The sequence below is a fragment of the Pithys albifrons genome, chromosome 14 (genome assembly GCF_047495875.1).
Source record: "Pithys albifrons albifrons isolate INPA30051 chromosome 14, PitAlb_v1, whole genome shotgun sequence".
Taxonomy (NCBI): domain Eukaryota; kingdom Metazoa; phylum Chordata; class Aves; order Passeriformes; family Thamnophilidae; genus Pithys; species Pithys albifrons.
The window spans coordinates 2,339,716-2,364,688 of record NC_092471.1 but is presented as its reverse complement, the minus strand read 5'-3'; the positions used below and the strand labels follow the sequence as shown (position 1 = coordinate 2,364,688).

At 48.4% G+C, this 24,973-nt stretch overlaps 1 protein-coding gene across 3 annotated transcripts in view; it reads left to right on the top strand.

The window, feature by feature from the left end:
* HDX (highly divergent homeobox) overlaps positions 1-24,021 on the top strand; it is a 40,980-nt gene extending 16,959 nt beyond the window's left edge. For 2 of the 3 annotated variants that reach the window (XM_071569442.1, XM_071569441.1), the window contains 6 exons: positions 7,009-7,155; positions 9,749-9,956; positions 12,995-13,074; positions 15,699-15,782; positions 17,652-17,774; positions 18,195-24,021. In XM_071569442.1, the coding sequence (XP_071425543.1) occupies positions 7,009-7,155; positions 9,749-9,956; positions 12,995-13,074; positions 15,699-15,782; positions 17,652-17,774; positions 18,195-18,320 (768 nt within the window). In that variant the 3' untranslated portion in view covers positions 18,321-24,021. Of the gene's footprint in view, positions 1-7,008; positions 7,156-9,748; positions 10,093-12,994; positions 13,075-15,698; positions 15,783-17,651; positions 17,775-18,194 lie in introns of those variants that run through there. The other variant, XM_071569443.1, reaches the window with a different exon arrangement.
* The last annotated feature ends 952 nt before the right edge of the window (positions 24,022-24,973 follow it).

Sequence of the window (24,973 nt, the reverse complement as noted above, 5' to 3'; positions counted from 1 at the left end):
AGTTTCTGCAGACTTTGGTGGTATCACTTCGTTCAGTTTATACAGAGAGCACTTTAGAAGAGCATCTCCCAGAGGAACTGGTACTTCCATACAAATCCTGTTGTGCTCAATCCTTCTTCTTTCTTTCCTAAGTGCTAATTCTCCTGGGTAGGCTTTTTAAAATGTAGCTCTTGTCTGGGAGGCACCTTCTCTCCATCACTTCATGACCTTCTAAAGCTCCAAGCAGCAGCTGAGTGTCCTCAGCAGTTTCCCTGTTGAAGGGGAGAGGTTTTCTTGCTGCCACCCCATCCATAGCCAGGGTCTAATTGCAAGGTGATCCAGGTGGAGTGTGTGACCTGTCAGGTAGATGTTCTGCTGCTGAGTTTGTGTTCAGAGTGGCTGCACCCCTGGGCACCAGGGGAGTGCCAGAGCCAGCTTGGAATGGGCACCAGGAACACAGGACTGGGGTGGGGCGTGATGCTGGCTCCCATTTCAGCCCTGGCTGGGTCCTTGGGGTGTGGTGGCTGTGCTGGATCTCTGACATGAGCTGTGGAAGACATTTCTGCAGTAAATTTGAAACTTTCAGGGATGTGGAGATGCCTGTTTATTAACCATAGAATTGTGAAGGTTTGGAAAGACCTTTTGAATCATGGAGTGCAACTGTCAGTGCAGCACCACTCCCGTGTTCTCCACTAACCAGATCCCCAGGTGCCACATCCACAGAGTTCTTGAACACTTCCAGGGCTGGGGACTCCATCACTGCCCTGGGCAGCTGTGCCAGGGCTTTCCAGCCCCTTCCAGGAAAAAAATTTCCCAATATCCAACCTGCCCCTGCCCTGGCCCAGCCTGAGGCTGTTCCCTCTGCTCCTGTCCCTGTTCCCTGGAGCAGAGCCCGAACCCCCCTGGCTCCCCCCTCCTGGCAGGGGGTTCAGAGAGCCAGAAGGTCCCCCCTGAGCCTCCTTTTCTCCAGGCTGAGCCCCCCCAGCTCCCTCAGCCTCTCCTGCTGCTCCAGCCCTTTCCCAGCCCTGCACACGCTCCAGCCCCTCAGTGTCTCCCTTGCAGCGAGGGGCCATTAAGGATGGTTATTAGGGAATTGTTTTTCCTTAGACCTTTATTCCTGTGTCTTTTTGATCAATAAAATGCATAAACCCATTGGTTAACACGGTCTGGTTTGACAACATCTGTTTCCAGGTTTGTGGATGCACTTTCCCAGTTTGAATGCAGAATCAGCCTTGTTAAGGAGACGAGTTCAGGGCCTGGCACTCTGACACTGCTGTGTACACACAGGTGGGAGACAACACAAAGAGAGAAGCAGCTCCTACTTCCTAAGAAACTTCAGCTTCAACTGTGAAATCCTTTTGAAGAAAGAGCGTGAGGGAACAGAAATAGAATGGATGGGGTTGTAGAAGTGCCATGATGGCAATTACTGCCATTCAAACAGGAAAAGGGCTAATCTGTATTTTGTTTAAAATGGAGAAGATTCTTTTAGATGCTCTGAATTTTTAATATTTTGCCTTGATGTTTTGTTTCCTTGTCCCGTCCTTCAACTGCAGGAAAGGAAAAAAGGCTGTGCAGTTCTGCAGAAACTCTTTCTCTGTGCTGGCAGATGATGTAACCCTGATGGGTGGTGAATGTTAGTCTAGAAATATCACCCTCTCAGTTACTCCTGAGAGCGCCTTTGGAAATCACAGAGCTCTGTGTCCTGCTGCATGTGCAGTGGCCTTTACAAATGCATTGATTTCTGGTTTTTCACAGGGTGGTGGAAGGATAACAAGGATTCAAAAATAGCAGTGGAGATTCTGGTTAAAGAGAGTTAAAAGGGGGAAAATATCTTCACTTTTGCCCTTACATTTAAGCTGGGAGTGCATGACTGGGCTGCAGTTCTGTGCCATCTGAGGCCCCAGCAGAGTGTTTGGGGTACATTTAAATGTGTTGCTGTGGTATGGAAAGCATTTATCATGCAGGTGGTGACTCTGGGTGAGCTGTGCCTTAGCTGTGGAGTTTTATTCTAGGGTAAAGAAGGGGTTTGCTCTGCCCAGAGACTGGGCTTGGGGTCTCTGGGCTCAGTCTGACAGGCATTTGGGGAGGGCAAATACCTGACATGGGTGGAGAGTTCCTGTGCTGAATTTTGATCTTGAAATTGGAATTTACACATTGCCTGTTGAGATAAAACTCTAGAGAAGGTGGCATTGAAGTGCCCTCTGGGCCCTCCTGCCACAGGAGGAGAACAGGAGACACACCTGGGGGCAGGTGAAGGAGCTGCTCTGGCCTGGGCTGATGTGAGACCTGTCAGCATTCCTGGCACATCCATGGGCATGGGGAATACAGCTGGGCTGGGCAGAGACAGCAGTGGAACTGCTAAAGAAAATGCTCCTTAGACTGGCTCTGAAAGGCTCCTGGAAACTGTGGGCTGGCACAGGAAATGGAATTGCAGAAAAAACACCTCCCAGGAGCTTTGCAAGGAAGCCCCCACAGGGATTAAAGCTGCCTGGAGTCAGAGGGCACCTCAGCTGTGCCTTTGGTTTAAAACTACACCAACATGAAGTTATGGAGTTCTCTTCACCTGTTCACATTCCTCTGCTCTCGGCAGGGAGGAGAAGTGGTTTAGTGAAGTTGGTTGGAGCATGTTGGGATGTTCAGTGGGAGAGATGGGCTGAGCTGAGGGGCTCCTCAGTGCTCCTGGGAACGCTGTCCTTGGGCATCCCTGTGTCATTTGGGGGATTGCTCAGTGTGTTTCCTCCTTCTGGGAGATAATTCACCACCTCTCCCAAGATATTTCCACAGTAGATGACAGTGTGATCCATGGCATGTCACGGCCTTCCTCCTGGGGCAGCAGCTTTGTGCAGCAGCAATCCCCAGGGAATGCAGAGGGACAGCCAGTCAGGCCATCCCAGACAAAGCACAGCTCTGTTACAGGGCCTGCTGCACCCCACAGACCTCCTGGGCTTGTTGGGTGCTGGGAACCTGAGGCTGAAAATGGGCACATCTGGGCAGGAACTGGAACACCAGACTTTTTGGTCCAGTGTGAAGAAGACATCAATAGATTAGGTAAGAATCATGATAATTACCTTCTGAAAATCAGATTACTTTGAGGCTGAATGTTCAGTATTTAACAAACTAGTTCAAAAGCTCAAGAAGAAGAAATTGCCAGTTTGTGTGGATTGAGGGAAATTGCAGTGAGATGACTGGGGTTCAGAATGTGATTTTTTGGCTAGACTGTTCATTCCATAGATCCCTCTTTTTACCCTTTTTTGTCTCCTTATCTGAGTTTGGTTTGTAAACAGATATTAACAGAACAGCTGTAATTTTGGCTGAGTGGTGAAGCTTGTGAGAGAGTCTGAGCTCTTCTCACACTGGGGTGCTGTGAAATATTGGTGAGTTCTGCTTCCATCAGAGCAAACTTCAGGCTTCCCCAGGCAGTGAGGAAGGATGCAGAACTCTGTGTGCCCTCCCAGTGTGTCTGTCAGCAGTGAGAGTTTAAGGTGCCTTCAGATGCTGCTTTTCCAAAGTCCTTTGTGCCTGGGGTTTGTGCAGCTGTGTGTGAGCAGCAGCTTTGGAGTGCCACTGACATGGGGCACGGGTGAAACCTGAACCTAAAACCTCAGACTGGAGGAATGTGTCATCTGGCACAGCCTTAATGAGGTTAAATACCTTGGAGTGTCAGGGGACAATGCAGACCTTCAGAATTTGTATATAGGAAATTAAGAAATAATAAACAAGAGTAAGAGTAATATTAAATGGTGCAGGTGGGAAAGCAGAAACAGCAAAATTATTCAGAAATAATTATTAATACATATAAATAAGGTCTTGAGATAGGAATTGATAATCCTCTGGAAAAATCAGATATTATTTAATGTCAGGGTTTAGGAATGCTGGTGTTGTTGGGACACTGTGCTTGCAAAGACCAATGTGGGATTTGCTCATACCTTGAATGCTGTGCTTCTGATCTTCCCATTCCTCCCAAAATACAAGAGAGATGCACTGACAGGGATCAAAGGCACAGAAAACTTGCTGTGAGAGGTTTGTTTGCTAAAAATAGCCATTACCTCAGCCCATTTCATCACGGAGCATCAGAACTGACTGTTGATTTAATGCGATTTCCCTGCAGTTTAAATGAGCACAGCACAGTGCTCAGCTGCAACATAAATGCAGCAGGCACTGCTTTTGTATCAAACCTGTAAGTTCTTTCATTTTTGAGCGTGTCTTTGATTAATGATCTGAAATTTGTGTGTAGCTGTTGTGCACGTGGCCAGAAGCGTTCTCAGGTCACGCCTCAAACTGGCTCTGAACCAGCAGGGTAAGGACACTCCACTGCTGGGCAATTACTCATCCAATTAGAGACCCGGAGGTTGCAGCACAGCCCTTGCCTGCAGAGGGCTCTGCTCAGGGCTGGGCACAGGGCCAGGCGTGGCTGTGCTGAGCTGGGGCAGCTCTGCCCGGGCTGTGGCTGCCACACTCGGCAGGTCGGGGATAAGCCGCGTTTAACCCGCGCGGCACAGCCGATGGTTCAGTGTGCCCTTCCCTGGCACTGCCCTTCCCTGGCACTGCCCTTCCCTGGCACTGCCCTTCCCTGGCACTGGAGCCTCTGCCTCCTGCTGCAAGGAGCCTCTCCTGAGCTTGGAACTGTGCACAACAGGAGTGCTCAGTGTAAGGAATTCAACCTCCACTGCTGGGGGTAAAGCCAAGCCTTGAGTGGGCAAACTGGGCATCTGAAGAGCAGAAATGAGAACTGAATTCACAGCTGACTTAATGAAGGAAAAATAAGAACTGAATGACTGCATTCCCTTCACCCAGAGAAAGTCTTGTCACAAATATGAAGCTTTACAGTATTACATTTTGATTTTTTTTCCTATAACTATTATAATATTTGTAGGATTGAGTTTCCCTCTTGCTTCCTCAGTTCCTCTGATGATATTAAGCATGAGAAGGTTATTAACTAAATTGATGGAAGCATAGTTACATGTTCAGTGTGGAAATTCTACCCTTTATTTTCTCACAAAAGTCACGTCCATTTCACCCCCTGTGGAGGGGGAATGTCCACAGCACGTTCTGGGGGTTCTTGGGCCGTGCAGGTGGAACATGAAGAAATGTTGTGCTTGGTGCTCCTGCTGAGCACAGATCACAGAGAGCTGAGAGGCCCCTGCCGGTGGCTGCAGCAGTGCTGTCGCTGTGAACTCTGCAGAACCAGCAGGAAATGTTATTTATTTATGTTTCAAATAGTGTCACTTAGGGAGGCTGCCCTGAGCACTGAGCAATGCAGGCCAGGCCAGGGTGACTTGTTTCTCCGTGTCTTTGGAGTGTTGTATCACTCTCCTTTCTACCTCCCCTTCCCTCAGCTCCCCCACCACAGAGCAGGCACTTTTGGAAGTCAATCTCTGTTGGCAGCAGCTGCAAAAGGAGCTGTTGCTGCAGTGATCCAGGGATGATAACTCCACCTTTGTTCCTTGGGAATGGCTTGGAGGAAGGAGCAGCTCAGGTCAGCGCAGGGGGAGCGGGTTTGGCTTTGCTGCACTTTGCTCAGCCTGGAGCAGCCTTGGCATGTGCCAAGTGGATTCCTTGGGGATGAAAATAGCCTGGAGCTGCTGTCTGGGAGCCTCTGGTGTGCTGTGGCTGCCCAGGGTGTGCAGGAGGCACAGGAGGAGTGTCCGGGGAACTCTGCTCTGCCCTGGGCACCACCAGCCAAGGGTGGGTGTGATGGAAACGCCTTCCATGATTCTGGACTTGCATGGATGAAATGACAGCCAGGAAACACTCTGAGTGCCTGGCAGCAGTTAATAATCACAGAATCAGAGAGTTGGTACAGCTGGAAAAGACCTTGAAGGTCATCAAGTCCCACGGGACCATGTTGGAATAAATCCAGTACATTTATTGCTGGGCCACCTGGGATTATTTTAAGGCAAGTGTTTGATACCCCTGGTTTATGTGCAACATTGAAGAGAATCAGGAACTTCTAAGATTTGAAGAAACAGTGATTTTTATAAGAAGAAAATTGCAAGGATTACCATATTCTGAGGATTATCAACTAGAACTGGTAACTCCAGGATGGTCAAATGATCCCGTTTCTGCAAAACTCCTTTTTACTCTGTGTTAAAATTATTTCGTTCTAACTTTTAGCAGTTTTTAAATGAGCAAACACAGATTTCAGCTACTGTAATCATGAACAAAATGAACTACTGAAATAATGACAAATGTGCCCACATAGGCTACAAGTTCCCAGACTGGCATTTCTGTGCTCTGAATAGCAGGAGAGGTTGGTGTAAAGAACCTGATTTTAGTTCAAGTTCTGGGTGAAAGGCTTTTGATAAAGCTTGGGAGCTCTGTTGGAAAATACAGTGTTTGCCCACCCCAGTTCAAGCGTGGTAGGATGTTCAGGAGTTCTTTTTTGGTGTTACTCCTTTTATCAGTGATCCACTATCAGATATTTTGATAAATGTAGACAAAGAGTTTGGGAACTCGCAGATAAACAGTGGAACCAATTTAAACTCAAGCTTTCCAAATAAACATTAAAGTATTCCCTTTAGGAAGTCAGAATCCTTTGAATTATGCATGTATTGTAGTTTGCAGTAAGATAAAAGAACTTTGGGGGGGAGGGTGAGAAACTTGAAAAGCCTTAAGGAGTAATTTGCATAAATTGGGTGGAGAGAGTAAACAGCACATGGGGAAAAAAGTTCTTTTCAGTAGGACCTTATAGGATGGGATAAAACAAGTTACAAAAAAAATAAGGTGGAGTTGGAGCAAGGCTGAAGTGGTGTAAACCTGCATTAGCACTGCCACTGCCTTTAAAGCAAATCCCAGGGAGCTCTGAACTGCCCTGTATAAAACCCCAAACTGTGAAAAATAAACTCCTAAGGGAGAGTTAAAAGAGGAGAAGAGCCATAGAGACAGTACAGCTCCTGTGTCTTCCTGTACACAAGCCTTGTGGAAATGAAATGATCAGGATCAGCAGGTTGTTTCCAATCAGGATCAGCAGATTGTTTCCAGTCAGAATCAGCAGGTTGTTTCCAGTGTAACTGTGTCTTTATCTCCCAGCTGCAGGACCGCACACAGTTCAGTGACCGGGACTTGGCCACCCTGAAGAAGTACTGGGACAATGGCATGACCAGCCTGGGCTCAGTGTGCAGAGAGAAGATCGAGGCTGTGGCTGCAGAGCTGAATGTGGACTGTGAAATAGTGAGGGTAAGGACTGCAGAGCCTTCCCTTGGCTGGAGCAAAAATAGGACACATGAAAGGCTTTAAAAATTTCACGAGCAGCCTTGAAATAGATTTCACGTGTTACATAATGAATGACCATGTTGGGAAGTGCTCTCCTGCTCTTTCTGCAGTCTATTTATAGTAAAAGCCCTCAGGTAACATCTTATTGATCAGCAGCAGAGGCAGCACTACGAGCTGTTTGACATCCTCTTGAGTAAGATTTTAAGAAGTGTTTCATTTTTTAGGGAGATCCTAGAAGGCTGAAAGGTGCTATTTATATTGCTATTAAGATACCAAAAAAGGCTTTTCCTAAGATAAAGGGAGGATAATTTCTCATTCATGCTTATAGGAAAAAACATGTGAAAGAAAATGCTCCAAAATAGGAAAAAAAATATTTACCAAGACTGTCTTGAAGGCAGGTTGAGATGGAGGGCACAGGGCACTGTGGGGGATTCTGGGTCCAGTCTGAGTCCATCAGGTGTGGCTGAGGAGGGATTGCTTTAGCAGGTGCAGTTGTGGTGGAGATGACCTGACTCCCAAGAACACTCCTCACCATCCCTTCCTGAGGGTGGGAGGTTTGGCAGAGCAGCAGTTGTTGCCACTGAGTCCCAAGTGAGCACAAATGCAGCATCACTCTCCAGCTGGGGGGTCGCAGTCTCTCAAGGTGTTTCCCTCTTCAGGGAACAGCCTGACTGTCTTTCAGTCCTACAAAACCAGCACTAGAGCCTTTGAAACAGGCAGGACAGTTGTCATTAGTCTTTTCAACCCTCACCCTCTTTTCCACCTTTTTCTTAAGTCCCTGACATTGCTGCAGTAGCAGAACTAGGAGCCCTTATTGAAACCTCCTGCTGGGGAGATCTCTGGGGTGGAACACCAGAATGTCCCAAAGCTCCTGTCAGTGCTGGCCACAGATCTCATCATTTACTTGTTTCCCTGAGCACGTGCAAATTCTAACAACCTAAATTGTACTTTTGGAGGCTGAGAAGAATCACTCTTTTCCCTGCAGGGAACAAAGCTGCTCCCTGTTTCTCAAGCTCTTCAGTTGGCTTGCTGAAAGGTGGAGCTGTTCCCACTGCCTGCATCTCCTGGAATGCCACACTGACAGCACAGTGACACCCGTGCTCCCCCTGTTTGTTCCCTTAGGGATCCCTCAGGGTGGCACTGAGCAGTTCTGGACATGCCTTTAATCTGCTGCAGTGCTTTGGTCCTCAGGGCAGGGCTCTGCTCACCCTCCAGGGCTCTGGCACAACCTGGGCCACAACATACACACAGGAGGGAATAAAGGAGGTCTTTTCATCCTTTATTCTTTACTGTTGGCAGTACCTGCCCCACCTCTGGCTCTGGTTTCATTGTATGGCACAGTTGGGAATTGTAGCAAGAATTGGGATGTAAAAAATAAATGCAGCTTACATCAAATTGTGCTGAGTATCTGTATAAACCCAGGTACATACAGAAATATAGATAGACAGACAGACAGACAAAATGTAGGTAAAGATGGGGCAGAGGAGCAGGGAAGGTATTTCTGGAGTAAGGCCACAGTGATGTTTAGTGTGTCTTTAAAGAAAAAGATCCTGTAGTATTTGAATGAGAAGTCAAAAGCCCAATGGAAGGGAAGAGAGAAGTTGCAGACAGTTCTTATGTCATCATGTGAAACTCTGAGTCTTAAATAATTTTTAGTGTAGACTTTTCTTTATCAGAGAAAGCAAATTAATGAACAGTTATTCAGATCCACTTGGACAATTCGGAATGTGGGGGTTGTTTTGCCCTTTTGCTTTTTGAAACTCATTGATGTAGAATGAACTTAAACCATCCATACCCATCCCACCAGGAATGGGTTTCCAGGGCCCTTGGGCCTGGCCTGTTCCCACTGGGCTCCTCTGGGCCTTCCTGCAGGCAGTGCTGCTCAAAGCCTTGTCTGCCAACCAGGGGGCTGAAGGATGGGGCTGCCCTGAACTTAGTTCTGCCAAGTTAAGTTCTACCCAGAGTGAAGTGATGTAGGTCTGTCCTTGGCCAGTTTCCTGCAGGAAATCCTGGAACAGGTGGGACATTTGGGTCACTGGATGCTTTAGTCCCCTTATGGAAGTTGTAGAATGGGAGAACCTGAATCAAAGATTTCATGTTAAATTTGTGTAATAATTTAGGTGGGGAGAGACCTTACAAGGGCTCCTTGTCCTGCTCTTTATTTAAAGCAGGATTGACTTCACTCAGGTCAGGATTCTCAGGATGGTGTCCAGTAAAATGCTGAGATGCCTCCAAGGCTGGAGATGCCCAGGTTCCTGTGGACAAACTGTCCCTGTGCCTCACTGCAAGGAATATTTTTCCTTGTTTTCTCGACTCCAGTCAGAGCTTCCCTCACTGCCACTTGTGACTGCTGCTGCCTTTCCTTTTGCTGTGCCCCTTCCCTTCTCCCTTCTCCCTAAGCCTGGCCTGGGATCCCAGGGCAGCCCCATGGGGTCAGGGGGGAGCAGCCCCTCTGCTGCCCCTCACCTCTGTCCTCCAGGTGTGCTGATGTCACTGGGGTGGGGCCTGTTGCTGTGTCATAGTTTCTGATATCATTCATGTTTATTTCTCTTACAAGACTTGGATTGGGAATCGAAGACGGAAATATCGTTTAATGGGGATTGAGGTCCCACCCCCTAGAGGAGGTCCTGCTGATTTCTCTGATCAATCTGAATTTGTTTCTAAATCAGCACTTAACCCAGGAGAGGAAACTGCTACTGAAGTGGGGGATGATAATGATAGGAATGATGAAGTATCAATCTGCTTATCTGAAGGAAGCTCACAAGGTATTTGGAATGCAGTTACTGCTGTGCTTGTTTTTAATTCTGTGCAGTGTGCATGCTTTGGATTCTGTTGTTCACATTCACAAACGTCTGACAGAGTCTCTCACAGCCACCAGGGCCCCTCCTCGCCTTGCTGAAGGTACTGTTTGGTTCTTCTCCCTCTCTCTCTCTCTGAGTTTTGTTGGGTTTGTTATCACAGAAATTGCAGGAGCCTTTCATTGTAAGAGCTCCATTTCTGCACGTTCACCTGAGGTTCCATGACAAGTCCACATTTTGCTGGGGCAGCTCAGAGCTGGGCTGGGCACTGATGGAGAATCTCCCTGCCCAGGTTTCAGCAGTGCTCTCTTGCAGACTGGCCAGGTGGGCACAGCCAATTGAATCCATTCCATCTGACTCCCCATCCCTGGGAGTGTCCCAGGCCAGGTTGGGCAGGGCTTGGAGCACCCTGGGCTGGTGGGAGGTGTCCCTGCCCATGGCAGGGGATGCAAGGAAATGATCTTTAGGGTCCCAACCCAAACCATTCCATGATTCCCGTGAGCCTGAGTCACCCCAGCAGGGATGCCCAGGGAGCTGCTGGCTGTGGGCTGGGCTGGGCTGGGCACTCCCTGACAGAACTTCAGCTCAGACTCGGGCTGGGACCAAAAGCTGCCCAAACCCCCTGGTGTTTCAGTCTCTGACAGACACACACAAACCAGCAGAGCACAGCCAGGAGCAGGGAGGGCTCAGGAGTGCCCCCATGGCTGTGTCCTCAGTGAACTGCAGGGTGTGCAGAGAGAGGAGAGTCTGGGACTCAATTCCCTGTTCCTCCACCTCCCACGAGCGCAAGGAATCGATCCCTCCCTTCCCCTCCTGCCCATGAGCTCTGGGCCCCCAGGAGCTGCTGGCACAGCCACAGCTCACTAATTGCTCCCAGTGCTTCTGATTAGAGAGATCAATAAAGCCTTTGCTCTCCCAGCTAAAAGCCAGGCTGACCTGGGGCTGCTGCCGCCGCTCAGCGTGCCAGGCTGGGGCTCCTCATTTTGTCAGAACTATTGCAAGGGGAGAACCAGCAGAATGGGGAGCTGCTGGGAATGAATTTGTGAAGGCTTTGTCATACCCTGCTGCAAAGAGAGGAAGATGATAAAGAAATGGGTCAAGTGATTGAAAGGCGAGTGAGAGGCAGAATCTCCCAGTCCTTGATTTGCCTGAGGTGCGGAAGGAGCCGATTCGAGTCGGATCTGGTTGAAAGCAAACGGTGACAGGGGAAGAGTCTGAACCCTCTGTAGTTAAAGTGAGAAATAACAGCACTTACTGAGCAAGGCTTTCATAAAACAAGATAAGGCTGGAAGAGCTGGAGTAGATTATTAGTGTCAAAGCTTAAGGAAGTGCAGGAGAATGACAGGATTTCACAGCATCCAGGAATGCCACTTTCATTCCTTTATTCTCCCACAACAATTATTTCCACTCATTTCTCCAGTTCAAAGGAGGAGGTTTCAGTGCTGCAGCTCAACTTGGTTTGAACTCCCTGGAAAATCTTTCCCCTAATACTCCTGTGTGCTGTTCAGTCACTGATAGGGAGTGTTTTCATGTTTGAGAACTGTAACTTTTGGTCCTAATTTATTAAAAACCCCCAACCACAACAACAAAAACCACTCTGAAAGACAGAAACAAAGCTATTTTGGTCACCTAATTACAGTGACAGTGTTGATGGCTCTTGCTTTTGAAGAGTGGTGTGTAAACATGAAAATATAAAACAAAGCAAGCTATACTGTGATGCAGAATGAAACATTAAAGCTTTCATTTTGCCTCACCTTTTTTAATTGATTGTTAATTGAATCCTTGCTTTGTGTGAGCACAGCCCTGTGGAGGGTCAGGACTGTGCTGGTTCTGTGAGCTCAGAATGAGCATTGAAAGCCTTGGGAATGCTGTTGGACCCAGGGGTGCCTGCCAGGGATATGGAGGGGCTGGTGGAGTGTTCCAGAGTGCCTGAGGTGCCCCCTCAGTGCCCTTTTGCCCCCTGTGGGTGGAACGAGGGCTCCTCAGTGCTCCAGGTCTGTCCCTGGGTCCTGTTCTGCTCTCCTGGCACAAATTGTCCTCTAAGCTGAGTCTGGGGGTGGATTGAATTTATTTGAAACAACTCAAGTGAAGTTTGCTCAGTTTAGAGATATTCAACTGGTAGAAAAGTTACTTAAAACAATTCACTGTCTCTGTATGGTCTGGCCTAAATATTATCCTGTCCTTGCCAGGCTTGTTAATCCCAGGGAAATGCTGCTATCCCTGTGTTTGTATGGAGGGGACACACCCTGGCATTGCCACCTGCCCCTTCCCAGTGTCCCATTGCTGCCCATTCCCTCTTTTCCTCTTTATATTTAATAGATATATATTAAAACAGAGAATTCAAGTGAATATGGGAAACATACTTAATGTTAGGGGTGAACAGACATCTTTCTTTGGGTTATGTTTTCATTAAGGCAAGAGAATCTTCTCTTCTGTATTTCATCCATATTTCATCCTTGTGCTTGGAAGAGAAGGGTAAAATCTGCTCTGTTTTCAGGTGCTTATACATAAACCAGCAGCTTGGGCTCACAGGGATGAACATTTGCCACGGGAGGAGGAAATAATCTGCTTGCTCAGTTTTTGGTTCAGAACTAATCAATGTGTGCAAGGAGGAGGAGGGTTCAGACATGAACCCTCTCATTGCAGGGCATGCACAGGTTTTCATGCAGTAGTTGATTCTTATTTAAAAAAAAAGTTCTGCACATCTTTAATGTGAAACTCTTTGAATATTCCAACCTAAATCAGAAACTAGGAATGTTTTGATACATTGCAAGAGAATAACTGGTAGTTTTCCTATTGTTTCTGGTAGCAATTGGCAAATTGGCCTGAAATCTTGTGACATGATGTCTTTATTAGTCAGACATACATTATTTTTTATGAATAGACATTGTCACTGTGGCTTTGCTTTGGATTTAGCAATTGTGACATATTTATGGTGAAGACTGTTAATGTTCCTACAGCATAAAAGTGGAATGAAATCTGACAAATCTAATTTCTTTCTGCAGAAGAGGCAAATGAAGCTCTTCAAAATGAAGACATTGGTCACAAGGATGATGACCAGAATCCAGTCTCCACTGACAATGTGGTGGGTACCCCCCTCTGCCTCCTGAGCTGCTCATGCTGACATTGGCCAACATCAGAGTTTCTCACTGGGTGGGAACTTGAGTGTGCTGAGAGGCCTCCCCAGCTGGGAGCACAAAAACTGTGCTAACATTGCTCAACCATAGGAGAAATACTGAAACAAAGTAAAACCAAAAGTACTAAAACATTCAGCAGCAATGGAATTACATGTTTTTTCTGTGTTCTGCCAACCTGCTGTTCCTCCTCTGGAGTGCCAGGCCCAGCTCTTGGGTACAGCTCTGAAAGCACCAAGTGCAGTAACACAGTGAGAAGAAAATAAAGCCAGAATTAGAATTAGACCTGGTTTTCTGCAGCTTTCAGCAGGTATCTCCAGTGGTTCCTCTGCCTGGCTGCCCTTGGATGGGTGAGGCAGTTTGGTTGGGAATGTGCTCCATGATCCTTGGGTTTTCCTCCAGCTCAGGGTGTTCTGGGATTCTTCACTCCCATACCTGGCCAGGGCATTGCTCAGGTGTGTCCATGATCCTTGGGTTTTCCTCCAGCTCAGGATGTTCTGGGATTCGGGGATTCTGCATTCCCATACCTGGCCAGGGCATTGCTCAGGTGTGTCCATGATTCTTGGGTTTTCCTCCAGCTCAGGATGTTCTGGGATTCGGGGATTCTGCATTCCCATACCTGGCCAGGGCATTGCTCAGGTGTGTCCATGATTCTTGGGTTTTCCTCCAGCTCAGGATGTTCTGGGATTCTGCATTCCCATACCTGGCCAGGGCATTGCTCAGGTGTGTCCTGTTTCCTGTTGGTTTCCCTGAGGACAGTGAGCCAGGGAAGGGAGGCAGAGGGAGGAGGCCTGGCAATAATGCTCTGCATCCCTGTGCTCAGCCTGTGCCCACTCTGAGATGGGGAGAAGAGAGAGCAGAGAAGACCCCAAGGGTTGACTTCTATCTGGAGGTACCTGCAGAATGGTCCGGGGAGGGTGAGAACATGGAAGCAGCAGAACCTGAGTGGGGAAGGAACAGAAGAGCCCCACACTGCAGTGTCAGGGGCTGCCTGAGCAGCTCCAGCTGCCTTTTCCCTCTCTGTCCCCCTGAGTGTCCTGCTGTGACCCAGCCAGTCCCTCTGAGGTTGGGCTGATGTGTCTCCCATGAAGATGCAGGATCTGAAATGGCACAGCCAAAAGGTTTGCAGAGATGATGTCCAGGAGACTCAGCTCTCAGTCTGCCTGAACCCCAGCACTGTGTAATTTGATATCATAATAGAAGCAAAAGGAAGGAATAGTTTCTTCTTACTTTGTTCTGAAAACACTGCAACAAAACTTTTCAAAAATGCAGTTAAAATTGGACTAAAATGCTTTGGATTTGCATAAGAGATACAGTTTTCCTATTTGAAATTCTAATCTGTTCTTTCCCCTACTATCTTGAAGTGTATGTCTAAGAAAGATAGTGTGAATGTTTGGCATCTATTTAGACACTCTTTCCTCAAGCTGAGCCTAAAAACAAAAATATTTGAATCACAGTGTTGCTGAGGGTAGGAAGGAGCAGCAGATCTCGGGGACACGAAGCCTTTGAAGTGTTGTCACTTCAGCTGGGCTGTCAGACACAGGAAATGTGGTTTATCCTCCTGCCTTCAACACACACTGGGAGCTTGGTGGGTCCTGACAGGGAGAGCCTGGAAACGCTCTGGAAGGAGGATGAGAAGGAAACTCCTGCTGCCTGGTGTGCAGGCAGGGAGAAGGGACAGGGATGTGCTGCAGGAAGGAACCTCCTCTGGAATGTCAGCTCGGGAACTAAGCATGAATGTGCACTGTGCCAGGGGGGCCCTTCCCTGGGGATTGGACACTGCCCTAAACCCACAGACTGTGCCAGGGGGCCCTTCCTTAGTGATTGGACACTGTCCTGAACCCATGGACTGTGCCAGGGGGGCCCTTCCCTGGGGATTGGGCACTGCCCTAAACCCACAGACTGTGCCAGGGGGGCCCTTCCCTGGGGATTAGACACTGTCCTGAACCCATGGACTGTGCCAGGGGGGCCCTTCCCTGGGGATTGGGCACTGTCCTAAACCCACAGACTGTGCCAGGGGGGCCCTTCCCTGGGGATTGGGCACTGTCCTAAACCCACAGACTGTGCCAGGGGGCCCTTCCTTAGGGATTGGACACTGTCCTGAACCCACGGACTGTGCCAGGGGGGCCCTTCCCTGGGGATTGGACACTGTCCTGAACCCATGGACTGTGCCAGGGGACCCTTCCCTGGGGATGGACACTGTCCTGAACCCATGGACTGTGCCAGGGGGGCCCTTCCTTTGGGATTGGGCACTGCCCTAAACCCACAGTCAATTTGCTGTAACTTATTAGACAGTCTCAAAAATGTTTACAACTGTCAAACCAACTAAAAATTGTTAAAGACCAATCCCCTTGTCTTACCCTGCCACTGCTTCCCTTCCATCCTGGCTGAGGGGCATCGTTGCCACCTGGGGGGCTGCAGGCTCGGGGTTCCTCAGAGTGCCCCTCCTCTCTGCCTCCCTGGGATGTGGGGGTTGGCTCCTGGCACCTTCCCCCCTCCCTGCCAGGCTGTGGGGCGGGTTTGGTTGTCTCTGTGCATTGGGATGTTCCAAATGAACCGTTTGCTTCTGTTCCAGAAAATAGAAATCATAGATGATGAGGAGAGTGACGTGATCAGCAATTCCGAGGTGGATCAGATGAGCTCTCTCTTGGACTATAAGGTGAGGCCCTGGGCTGTGCCAGGCCCTGCAGAATGGTCCCCAGGGATGCAGGGCAGGAATTCAGCCAAGGCAGGTCCCTGCTGTTTCCCCTGTGTGCCCATCATGCCCTCAGTGCCCTCTCTCCCACCTCCAGCCACACTGTCCCTAGTTCAGCCCAGAGGGAGGCAGGAAAGCCCCATTTCTACATTTCTGCAGAGCAGTTGGTGCAGCTGCAGCTCCTGCCACGTGTCCCAAACCGACTTCTGGAGCCTCTAAACCACAACTTCCTTTTTGTGGGAAGTTGTTCCCTGGAGAGCTGCAGACACTTCTCCTGCAGCTGCCATGAGTCCATGGTTTACTGAGCATGGCTTTCCCCACAGAGCCCACTTTTTCCCTTGGAAACCAGCTCTGCTCTCCTATGAACAATCAGTTACCAAAGTAATGAACAGATCAATTCTTAGAACAAAACCTGCTCCTTCGAGCAGCGTTTCCCTGGGCAGGGCAGTGGGGCATAATGTGGAGAGGGAGTGACCTTTTCTTAATGTCACCTGTCACTGCAGTCAGAGGCTTGTTGTGACAGTGCCCTGCAGAGCTGGGGCTGTTGTTTGACACCACTGATGAATCCAGGAGTTTCCTGCCTCAATCTGAATTCCTCCCTGGCTGGGCAGAATCCAGGGCTAAACTGCTGAGTTTCAATCTGAAGGAAACTCAGCTTATTTTTTTGTGAAAGCCTCAAAATCAGAGCCCAAATATCCCCCTCCCATTCCCAGAGCTGTTCTCACCTGAAGCAGTGAGGTGAGCAGTGTTTTCACTGAAAAAATGGGGATTTTCTGGGAAGAAAAAGCAACAAAACCTTTAGTGCATCACATACTCTCACCTTTTCATACCAACTGGAGCTGAATTTCAGCCAGTCTGACCAGTGGAAGCCCAAATTCCCTTTTTTCCCCTGGAGGATGCACAGGTGGGGCTGTTCAGCAAGCAGAGCCCTTTTACAGAAACCAGCAATGACTTTGATCTTGTAACCTGAATAAACAGTTGGATTTCCATGATCTTTGCAAAGGTAAATAACCACAGAAAATGGCTTTTAGCTCTACACTGATCACCAGTTCAGCACTTTGATCTTGCTGCCAATCAGCTGGTAAGTGTGAAGGAGAGGAAGCATCTGGAATAAACAGGAGCACTCACCAAATCTGAATTTTTAATGAAGTGATTTGCAAGTACAGGTTGGAAAAATGTCCTTTTAGCCCCAACATGCAGATGATTGACATGTCCCCATTTTGTAATACATTACACCTAATTCCAACCCCCAGAAATAACTCCGTGGAGTTGGACTGAGATGATTTGAAGGTCCTTTCCAACCCACCCCATTCTGTCATTCTGTGATATCCCTGTTTATTCAGTGACCCCAAGGACCCTGAGGAAGTTGGTGAGCTGGCACTTGATGGGCCTTGTCAAACCCAGATGTGCTGGACATGCTGCATTTTAATTTGGGGCAACTTGGAGGAATTTTCAAGTTATTTTCCTTGGTTTTTGTGTCAAGCCTCCTGCTGTAATGATGGAATTTATTTGTGTCTTCTCCCAGTCCCTTTGCCTTTTCAAGATCACTTCTTGACTTTCATTTTCACTGAAAACGTTTAGTTTTAACCCAGGTGTGCTCAGGGGTCATTAAAAGCTGCAGTGGAGGTTGTGGCAGTGCTGGAGCTCAGCCCTGGAGGGATCCCCAGCCCTGTGCAGGTGGCACTTGGGGACACAGGTGGCCTTGGCAGGTGGCACTTGGGGACACAGGTGGCCTTGGCAGTGCTGGGGGAAGGCTGGGCTCCAAGGTCTCTCCTCCACCCAAAGCATTCCATGGTTCCAGGCTGATCCAGAGCTCCCTGTTGTTCCCCCCAGAATGAAGAGGTGAGATTCATGGAGAGCCAGCTGGAGAGCCACAAACAGAAGTACTTTGAGCTGCAGAGCTTCACTCGGAGCCTCATCCTGGCCATCAGAGCAGATGATAAAGAGCAGCAGCAGGTGAGGCTGCAGGGCCTTCCACATCAGCAGGGGCTTGGCATTGGGATCAGGAGCTTGTCATTACTATCAGGAGCTTGTCATTACTATCAGGAGCTTGTCATTACTATCAGGAGCTTGTCATTACTATCAGGAGCTTGTCATTACTATCAGGAGCTTGTCATTACTATCAGGAGCTTGTCATTACTATCAGGAGCTTGTCATTACTATCAGGACTTTGTCATTAATATCCAAAGGTGTTTGTTGTTAATATCAGGAGGTGTTTGTCATTAATACCAGAAGCTCTCTGTCATTTTGTGTTCTGTCACTCGGGTTTATTCCAGAGCTCAGTGAAGTTTTTCACTCTTTGTTTAAAAGCCATTTGAAGTCTGACATGACAAACACACCTCACTCACACTGTACTGTCCTGGTTTTCCCCTCCAGGCACTGCTTTCAGACTTACCTCCTGAACTTGAAGAAATGGATTTCAACCACACCTCCCCAGAGCCTGATGATACCTCATTCAGCCTGTCCTCCTTGTCAGAGAAAAATGCCTCAGACAGTTTGTGATTTATGTTTTTAACTGACAAACCAGAACCCCTGGGGGATGTGCAGGTTCCAGGAGAAGGGCAGTTTGCTCTGCAGTGTTTCCTCAGCCCAAAAAGCAAGCCCAAGGTGAAGGAGCCTGTCCTGAAGGATGGCTGGGGCACATCCAGCTGCAGTTTGCACTGGCAAGGAGTTTGGAGTGGTGGTTTTGGTAAATGGAAGGACTGGGTGAGGGAGGGAAGGTGTCACTTGTAGCAGTTTGGCCTTGGTCAGGACAACTCCTGACTCTCCAGAGTAACTCTGGCTCTGTAGCAAAGTCTTTCTGAGCAGGGATCCAAGAGTGGAAAACAAACCCTTCAGCCTCGTGTGCTCACCAGGCCTGTTTATTATATTTTTCCCCATTTTTACTCAGGTAGGTGGACTAAAAATTGGGGATCCAAATAAAATAACAGGCTTTCTATGAGTTGTGCTTGAACCCTTTGGAAAACCTGAAATTAAACTGAAGTGGGTTTTGTTCTCTGACTTGAGATTGTTGAATCTTCCATTTTCTGACCAAAATAGCTGGCATAAACCTTGAAAGGCTGAGAAAATGGAATTATCATCAATAAATTATTAATGGGAAGAAGCAGTGATAAGTGTTGGGAGAAATGAGATGGAAATGGGAGCCTGGTACCTGCAGGGCCTGACTCCTGATACAGCAGCAGTGGGACTGCATGTTTACACTCTCTGGGGACTGATGATTGTAGCCACACTTTTCATCTGTCCAAGCCTGAATGCTGAAGTTCTGCTGAGTATTTTAAGTATTGCTTGTGTATTTTTCCACTAATTTTGCTCCATCTTTACCAAGCCAGTCAGAATTCCAGAGCTGTCACTGCACCCTGAGAGTTTCCCAGTGTTGGGACCTGTGTTGGGACCTGAGCTCTCGACTCTGCCTGGCCTGGGTTGGGCTCTGCCTGGTGGGTTCTGTGGCACTGCCACTTCTAAGCTGTGGATTGGATTGCAGGCAGGGCCTGAATGAATTTCCTTATTCCCAGAGCTCTGGGCATCAACTCCCTTCCCTCCTCAGGTGGATGGAAGTGCAGACCTGTCCAGGTGGATTCAGGAGGGTGTTTGTGTGGCACTGAGTGCTCTGGGTCAGTCCCCAGGGCAGTGGCCAAAGGTTGGACTCAGAGGAGACTTTTCCCTCCAGGATGGTCCTGGGGTTGCTGCAGCTGCCTGCCCATGTTACTGATGCTCTAGCTGGAATCTCAGTATCCCTCAGCAAGCATTTTTCACAGTCAGGTAAAGAAACTGATCTCTCCATTTTATACCAAATAATAATTGACTCTGGGGAATCCTTACTCATCCAGGACAGCAAGTAATCCCCTTCATTGCAGTGGGAGGTCCAAGGTGTAGCTCAGAGAATCCAGTGTTGGGGAAGTAACTCCTTTTTTCCCCTAATGCTGGGATTAACTCAGCTTTGAGGGTTTCTCAGTCTGATCTGTTCCTCCCTAATCACTTGTACAGCTCTTTGGGGTCAGTACTGAGCTCTGTTCTTCCAGGGTTTATGTCTCTGTCCCTGGGCACGAGGAGCTCCCAGCAATACTGTAAAACAGCTGTGGCACAGGGGCAGGGGCAGCTTCCAGAGGGGTTTTACAAACCAAGCTGCACAGCTCTGGGCACTGTGGGATCCTGTGGGTTCCCAACAGACCTGGGACCATCCGTTGTGCAGAGCAGCCCCAGAATTCCAGGCTGTGAGTGAGTGGGGCATTCCAACTGGGATGCCAGGAGGGAGGGCAGGAGGTGGGGTCTGTCCCAGCCTGGAGCCTCTCCCCCAGCAGGGCAGGGTTTGCTCCACTGAAGGGCTGGCAGCAGAGATCCCAGTGCTGCCCTTCCAGCTGGAATTCTGCTTGCCTGGAAAAACTCTTTTACAGAGGGTTTTCTGTCCTGGGCTGACAATGGTTTCTGTTGCTGTCCTCTCCAGACAGGAATGCAGTGCCACTGACAATGAAGCCTCTTGTGTTCTGTGTTCTAGTACTGGGATATGTCACTGTTTGGACCCTGTTTTCCTGCTGCTTCCACTGAAATTCCCGTGACAAAAGGCAGGATCCTCTTAATGGGAGTTCTAGATTTCATACTCAATTAGGTCATCCACCTTTCTGCAAGAAAAACTCCCACTGATGATTTATATTTTGCTGTCTTGTTTCTATTCCACCTCCAAACAAATGGGAGGAATGAATTTTGAATGAACAGTTATGCCAGTCCCTCTGCTCCAGGAGGCTGGAATCCTCTTGGATGTGCAGCTGGAAGGAGCTGCAGTTCAGGCCCACCCGTCCCTGGGGCTGGTTCATCATTCCAGACTTTGCAGAGCAAATGAAGCCAATACTGGGCTTTGGGGGGTGACATAAATCAGCCCCTTTCTGTGTCAATGAGTTGGCTGATGTGAATAACCACTGCAGCAGGAGAGCCACGTGCTGGTGGGTTTGTCACCTTCCTGTGGCCACACATCAATGTTCATCATCCTGGGAAGTCTCTTGTTTGCTTGTCCATGACTTCCCTGGTGGTGTTTATCCCTCCTGCATCCATGGGAATGTCAGGGCTGATGTGTGTCTGTCTGAAGGGCCCCAGGTAGGAAAAGGTGGCTCAGGGCAGGCCCTGGAGCAGGGACAGGTGAGCTCTCCTTGGGGAGGTGTGACCAGTTTGCTCCTGGCAAACCCCTGGAGCTCTGCCCCTTTGCTGTCCCTGCTTCTGTCACACCTGTGGGTCTGACAGGAGTGGGCAGCAGTAAATGCCAGGGACATTGGGGGCACACTGAAGGTACCCAGAGGTACAAACAGGTGTCAGTTCTCTGCAGTGCCAGTCCTCCAGGCACCTCTGCACTTTAATCTTTCCAAGGATTTCCTTTCACTAAGGCAGTAAAGAGTCTGAGGTCAGGTCAGGCCGTGGCTTTGCAGCCCTCGGAGGGAGGGGAGGAACTCACTGGTCCTGCCTCCATGTGCAACTGGGAGCAGCTTTACTGAGCCTGTTCTCCAGAGAGAGCAGAACAAATCCACACCCCAGGGCCATCCTGGCTGTGGCCATGGCAATTCCTGCTGCACATGGATCCCCTCTCCCTTGTGGGATCTGTTTCTGGCACTGGGAACACACTCCTGGCCCAGCACTGACCTTCCCTTCATGCTCCAGGTGGTGTTGGGATCGTGGGAGTGTGAGGGACAGGGAGATGTGAGGAAGGGCAATAACGTGCATTAAGGGACTGGCACAGCATAACCTGAACAGGAGAATCCAGACCTTGCTCCAACCAGAGCCTGCTGGCCCAGCCCAGCCCAGCCCAGCAGGGCTGCTCGGTGTGTAGGGGGCACTGGCACCCTCTGACTGCCACTGCCAGGGCCAGATTCTGCCTTTGCTGCCCCAAATCATCACAAAGGAAGGAGTTGTTTGGTTGGGAGAAGCCTGAGCAAAGTTAGGGGCTGGTCAGTGAGAAAACTCCAGCTGGTTACGTGACAGAACCAGCTGGGCTGTGGTGGTTGATTTCTCTACTCAAGTAAATTTTAGCACATTGGCCAAATGTGCAATCTTAAAGTTACAAGAGAAAAAAAGGGTGAACAGTGCTACAAAATGAGTGTTTTCCATGGCAGAGTAGGGTTCAGTCTGAATATTTACTTCTCTAAAAGCAGCAACTGCTTTGGTCAGAAGACAACAAAGACAGGGCAGAACCCTGGGCTTGGGGTGGATCTTTCCAACAATGAGCAAATCCTCTTGGATAAAAGAGGTGCTGCAGAATGTTCCTGCAGGGAAACAGGGCAGTGCTTTGGTTCTGGGAACATGGTCCAGTGTTACTGAAGGAAGTCAGTAATCCTTTTCCAGCTCTGTATTACATTTACACACTCTACCTCTGAAACCCCTTTAACCCACACACAAAATGTGAATTCAGCTTTTTTTTAACCTTTTGTAGGCAATAAATTATCTCCAACATCCATCCTTTAGTTCTGTGCTTGGTTTTAGTTGAGAGTGAGACTTTCCCTTGGGTTATTTTAGTGCTGCTTTTCTCTATTTGTCTTAACCACAATCTCTGGACAAGGAAATAATGAAGGGGAATATTGGGGAGAAAATATGAGCAGATGTTTGCAATGAAAATGAATCAGTGTCAGGCTGAGCTTAAATGTAGATTTCGACCATGTTTGTGGTCAAGTTTCATCTTAGGAGTCCTTTTAATTTCCCCCTCCTACTTCTCTCCCTGAGATGGAGGGGAAGGTTGGCAGATGGACGAGGGGTGGGAGGGGAGGAGGCACCAGGAGCAGAAAGGAAGGCCCTGGGGCTCAGGCAGGGAAATTGCAATAAGCTGAAAAGTTTCTGCACTGTGGAAGACAAAATTTCTGCTTTAGCTGCAGATTTGGGGAATTACAGCTCAAAAAGTCATTGGCAAATCCTCTTGAGTTGTGTTGGGGGAAAATTCCGTTCTCCAGTGGCAATGTCACCGTTTGTGGGGTTCTTTCTGGAATTCCTGGGGGGTGGATACACTGATGCAGTTCTCATGTGCACAGATACACTGAACTTGATCCTGCTCACGTCTGCAAAGGCATTTGAACTTGAAAGATTAATGTAATTCTTCTGAAATAGATTTGATTTGCTCTTCTTTTTGTGTCTTACTATATATGGACTACATAGGTCTGAAAATTAGTCAAATACATCCATAAAAATATGGTTTATTGTTTGTCTCCTTTAAAATCACTAACTGTTAGGCTTGGAAATTTATGAAAATGCCCATAATAATGATATTTCTAAGTGATCTTGGCAAATAAACAAACTACTGTATTTGTGAAGAGATAATTAATCTTCTGCCATGATAATTTCCTGCTTTATTTTCACTATAGGTATCAGTTTGATTTTAAAAAACTATCCTGAAAGTTTAAATATTATTGTAAAACTTGGATGTTTTGCTCAAGATAATTGAGGATTTTAACACTTTATCATTTCTTTCTGGGACAATTCCTTAAGCTTTGTGTATTCCTGAGTTCCTCTGTGAACATCACTATTTATATTGCATTTTTATTATTTGTCTCAGTATGTGTAGCAAAGAAACTACTACAAACCTTCAACTGAAGTACCTCCACATGGCCCAGGACAGCAGCCCTGGGTGTTTGAGCAATGGATGCCCAGAGAGGGTCCAGATGTTTGTACTGCTTTGGTTCTGTGTAAATAGGGGTATTTATATCTGGGATTAACAGAGTCACCACGAGAAAAGCTTCTCTCTGCTTTAGGAGCCTGCTCAGCTATTTTTATATAAAACCTTGGTCTTCGCCTTAATTTTTTTTGGTGAAAAGTTGTGCCATAGATATTTTAACTTATCCACAGATACTTTACAGAGTTTGCTTTGACTTCTCTATAGTTAATTATTTTTTCCTCCAATTATTCTGATTGGTTTTCTCCTCCAAATGCATCTCAAGGTTGGTTTGCTTTCTGAATTTGATTTTTCCCCAGGTTTTGGAGGATCCTTTCATCTGCATGCTTTGGTAGGCCGGGTTTTGCCTCTGTAGTTTATTGGTTGTAGTTTAGACAACCCTTTTATTGAACAAAAAGCCTGAAGTAAAGGTTGTACAAATGTATTTAGGGTGGCCCAGCTGGTCAGAGAAAAGGGCTATTTAGCATTGGTACGTTTGTCTACCAGACTCAAGGATATTTTTCTACGTCTGTCAAGTTTGGGACTATGGAGAAATGAAATAAAGGTGAACTAACTCCTTTTCCTACATGAACTTCTCGTTTCTGTGCTTTTTATGGCCTTGGGAAGGGTCAGGTCTGTTCAGGAGATCCCCATCAGGTTCTCCCTGATTCCTTACTTTCCACCTTACAAATTAATTAGTTATTTATGGAGAGGCTGCTCAGATGATGAACAGAATTTTGTGCCCTCTGTGCTGGGACACCCGAGCGGTCCTGGCACACCCCGGGCTGTGCTGGGACACCCGAGCGGTCCTGGCACATCCCGGGCTGTGCTGGGACACCCGAGCGGTCCTGGCATATCCCGGGCTGTGCTGGGACACCCGAGCGGTCCTGGCATATCCCGGGCTGTGCTGGGACACCCGAGCAGGCTGAGCACACCCCGGGCTGTGCTGGGACACTCCAGCGGTCCTGGCACACCCCGGGCTGTGCTGGTACACCCCAGCAGGCTCAGCACATCGCTGTTATTCCAGGCTGCCTTTCCTGGCAGAGCCTGGCAGAGGGCAGTGTGGCCCATCCCGGGATGCTCGGCTGTCCCTGCCCTGCACTGCGGGTGCCACAGACCTGTCCGTGAACCCCTGAGTGCTCTGCGATCCCCCAAACTGAGCCCTGCGGCTGCAGAGGGACCTGGGCCCGGGAACAGCAGCTCAGGAGCAGGAGTTGATCGCTGTGACTCTAAAGATTTGTGATCCACAAACCACGTCCGTGTGACCCGAACGCGGATCTTTTGGGAAAGCGCAGCCCGAGCCGGGCCGTGGCTGCAGCTCCGTTGCCACCTGGTGGCCAAAAACCAGGAATTGGGGAAAAATACCTTAAACTGCCTCCCCATACTTCATGTTTCGGAATGAGCAACTACTTCTATCTCCATGGAAAATAAAACCAATACTAAAATAAATCTGGAGTTCAGTGAAGAGGAGCTTGGGTGTGCAGCCCTAAGCTGGGAGCACATTCCAGCTGGGGGTCCCCACATGGATTTGGGCCTGGGG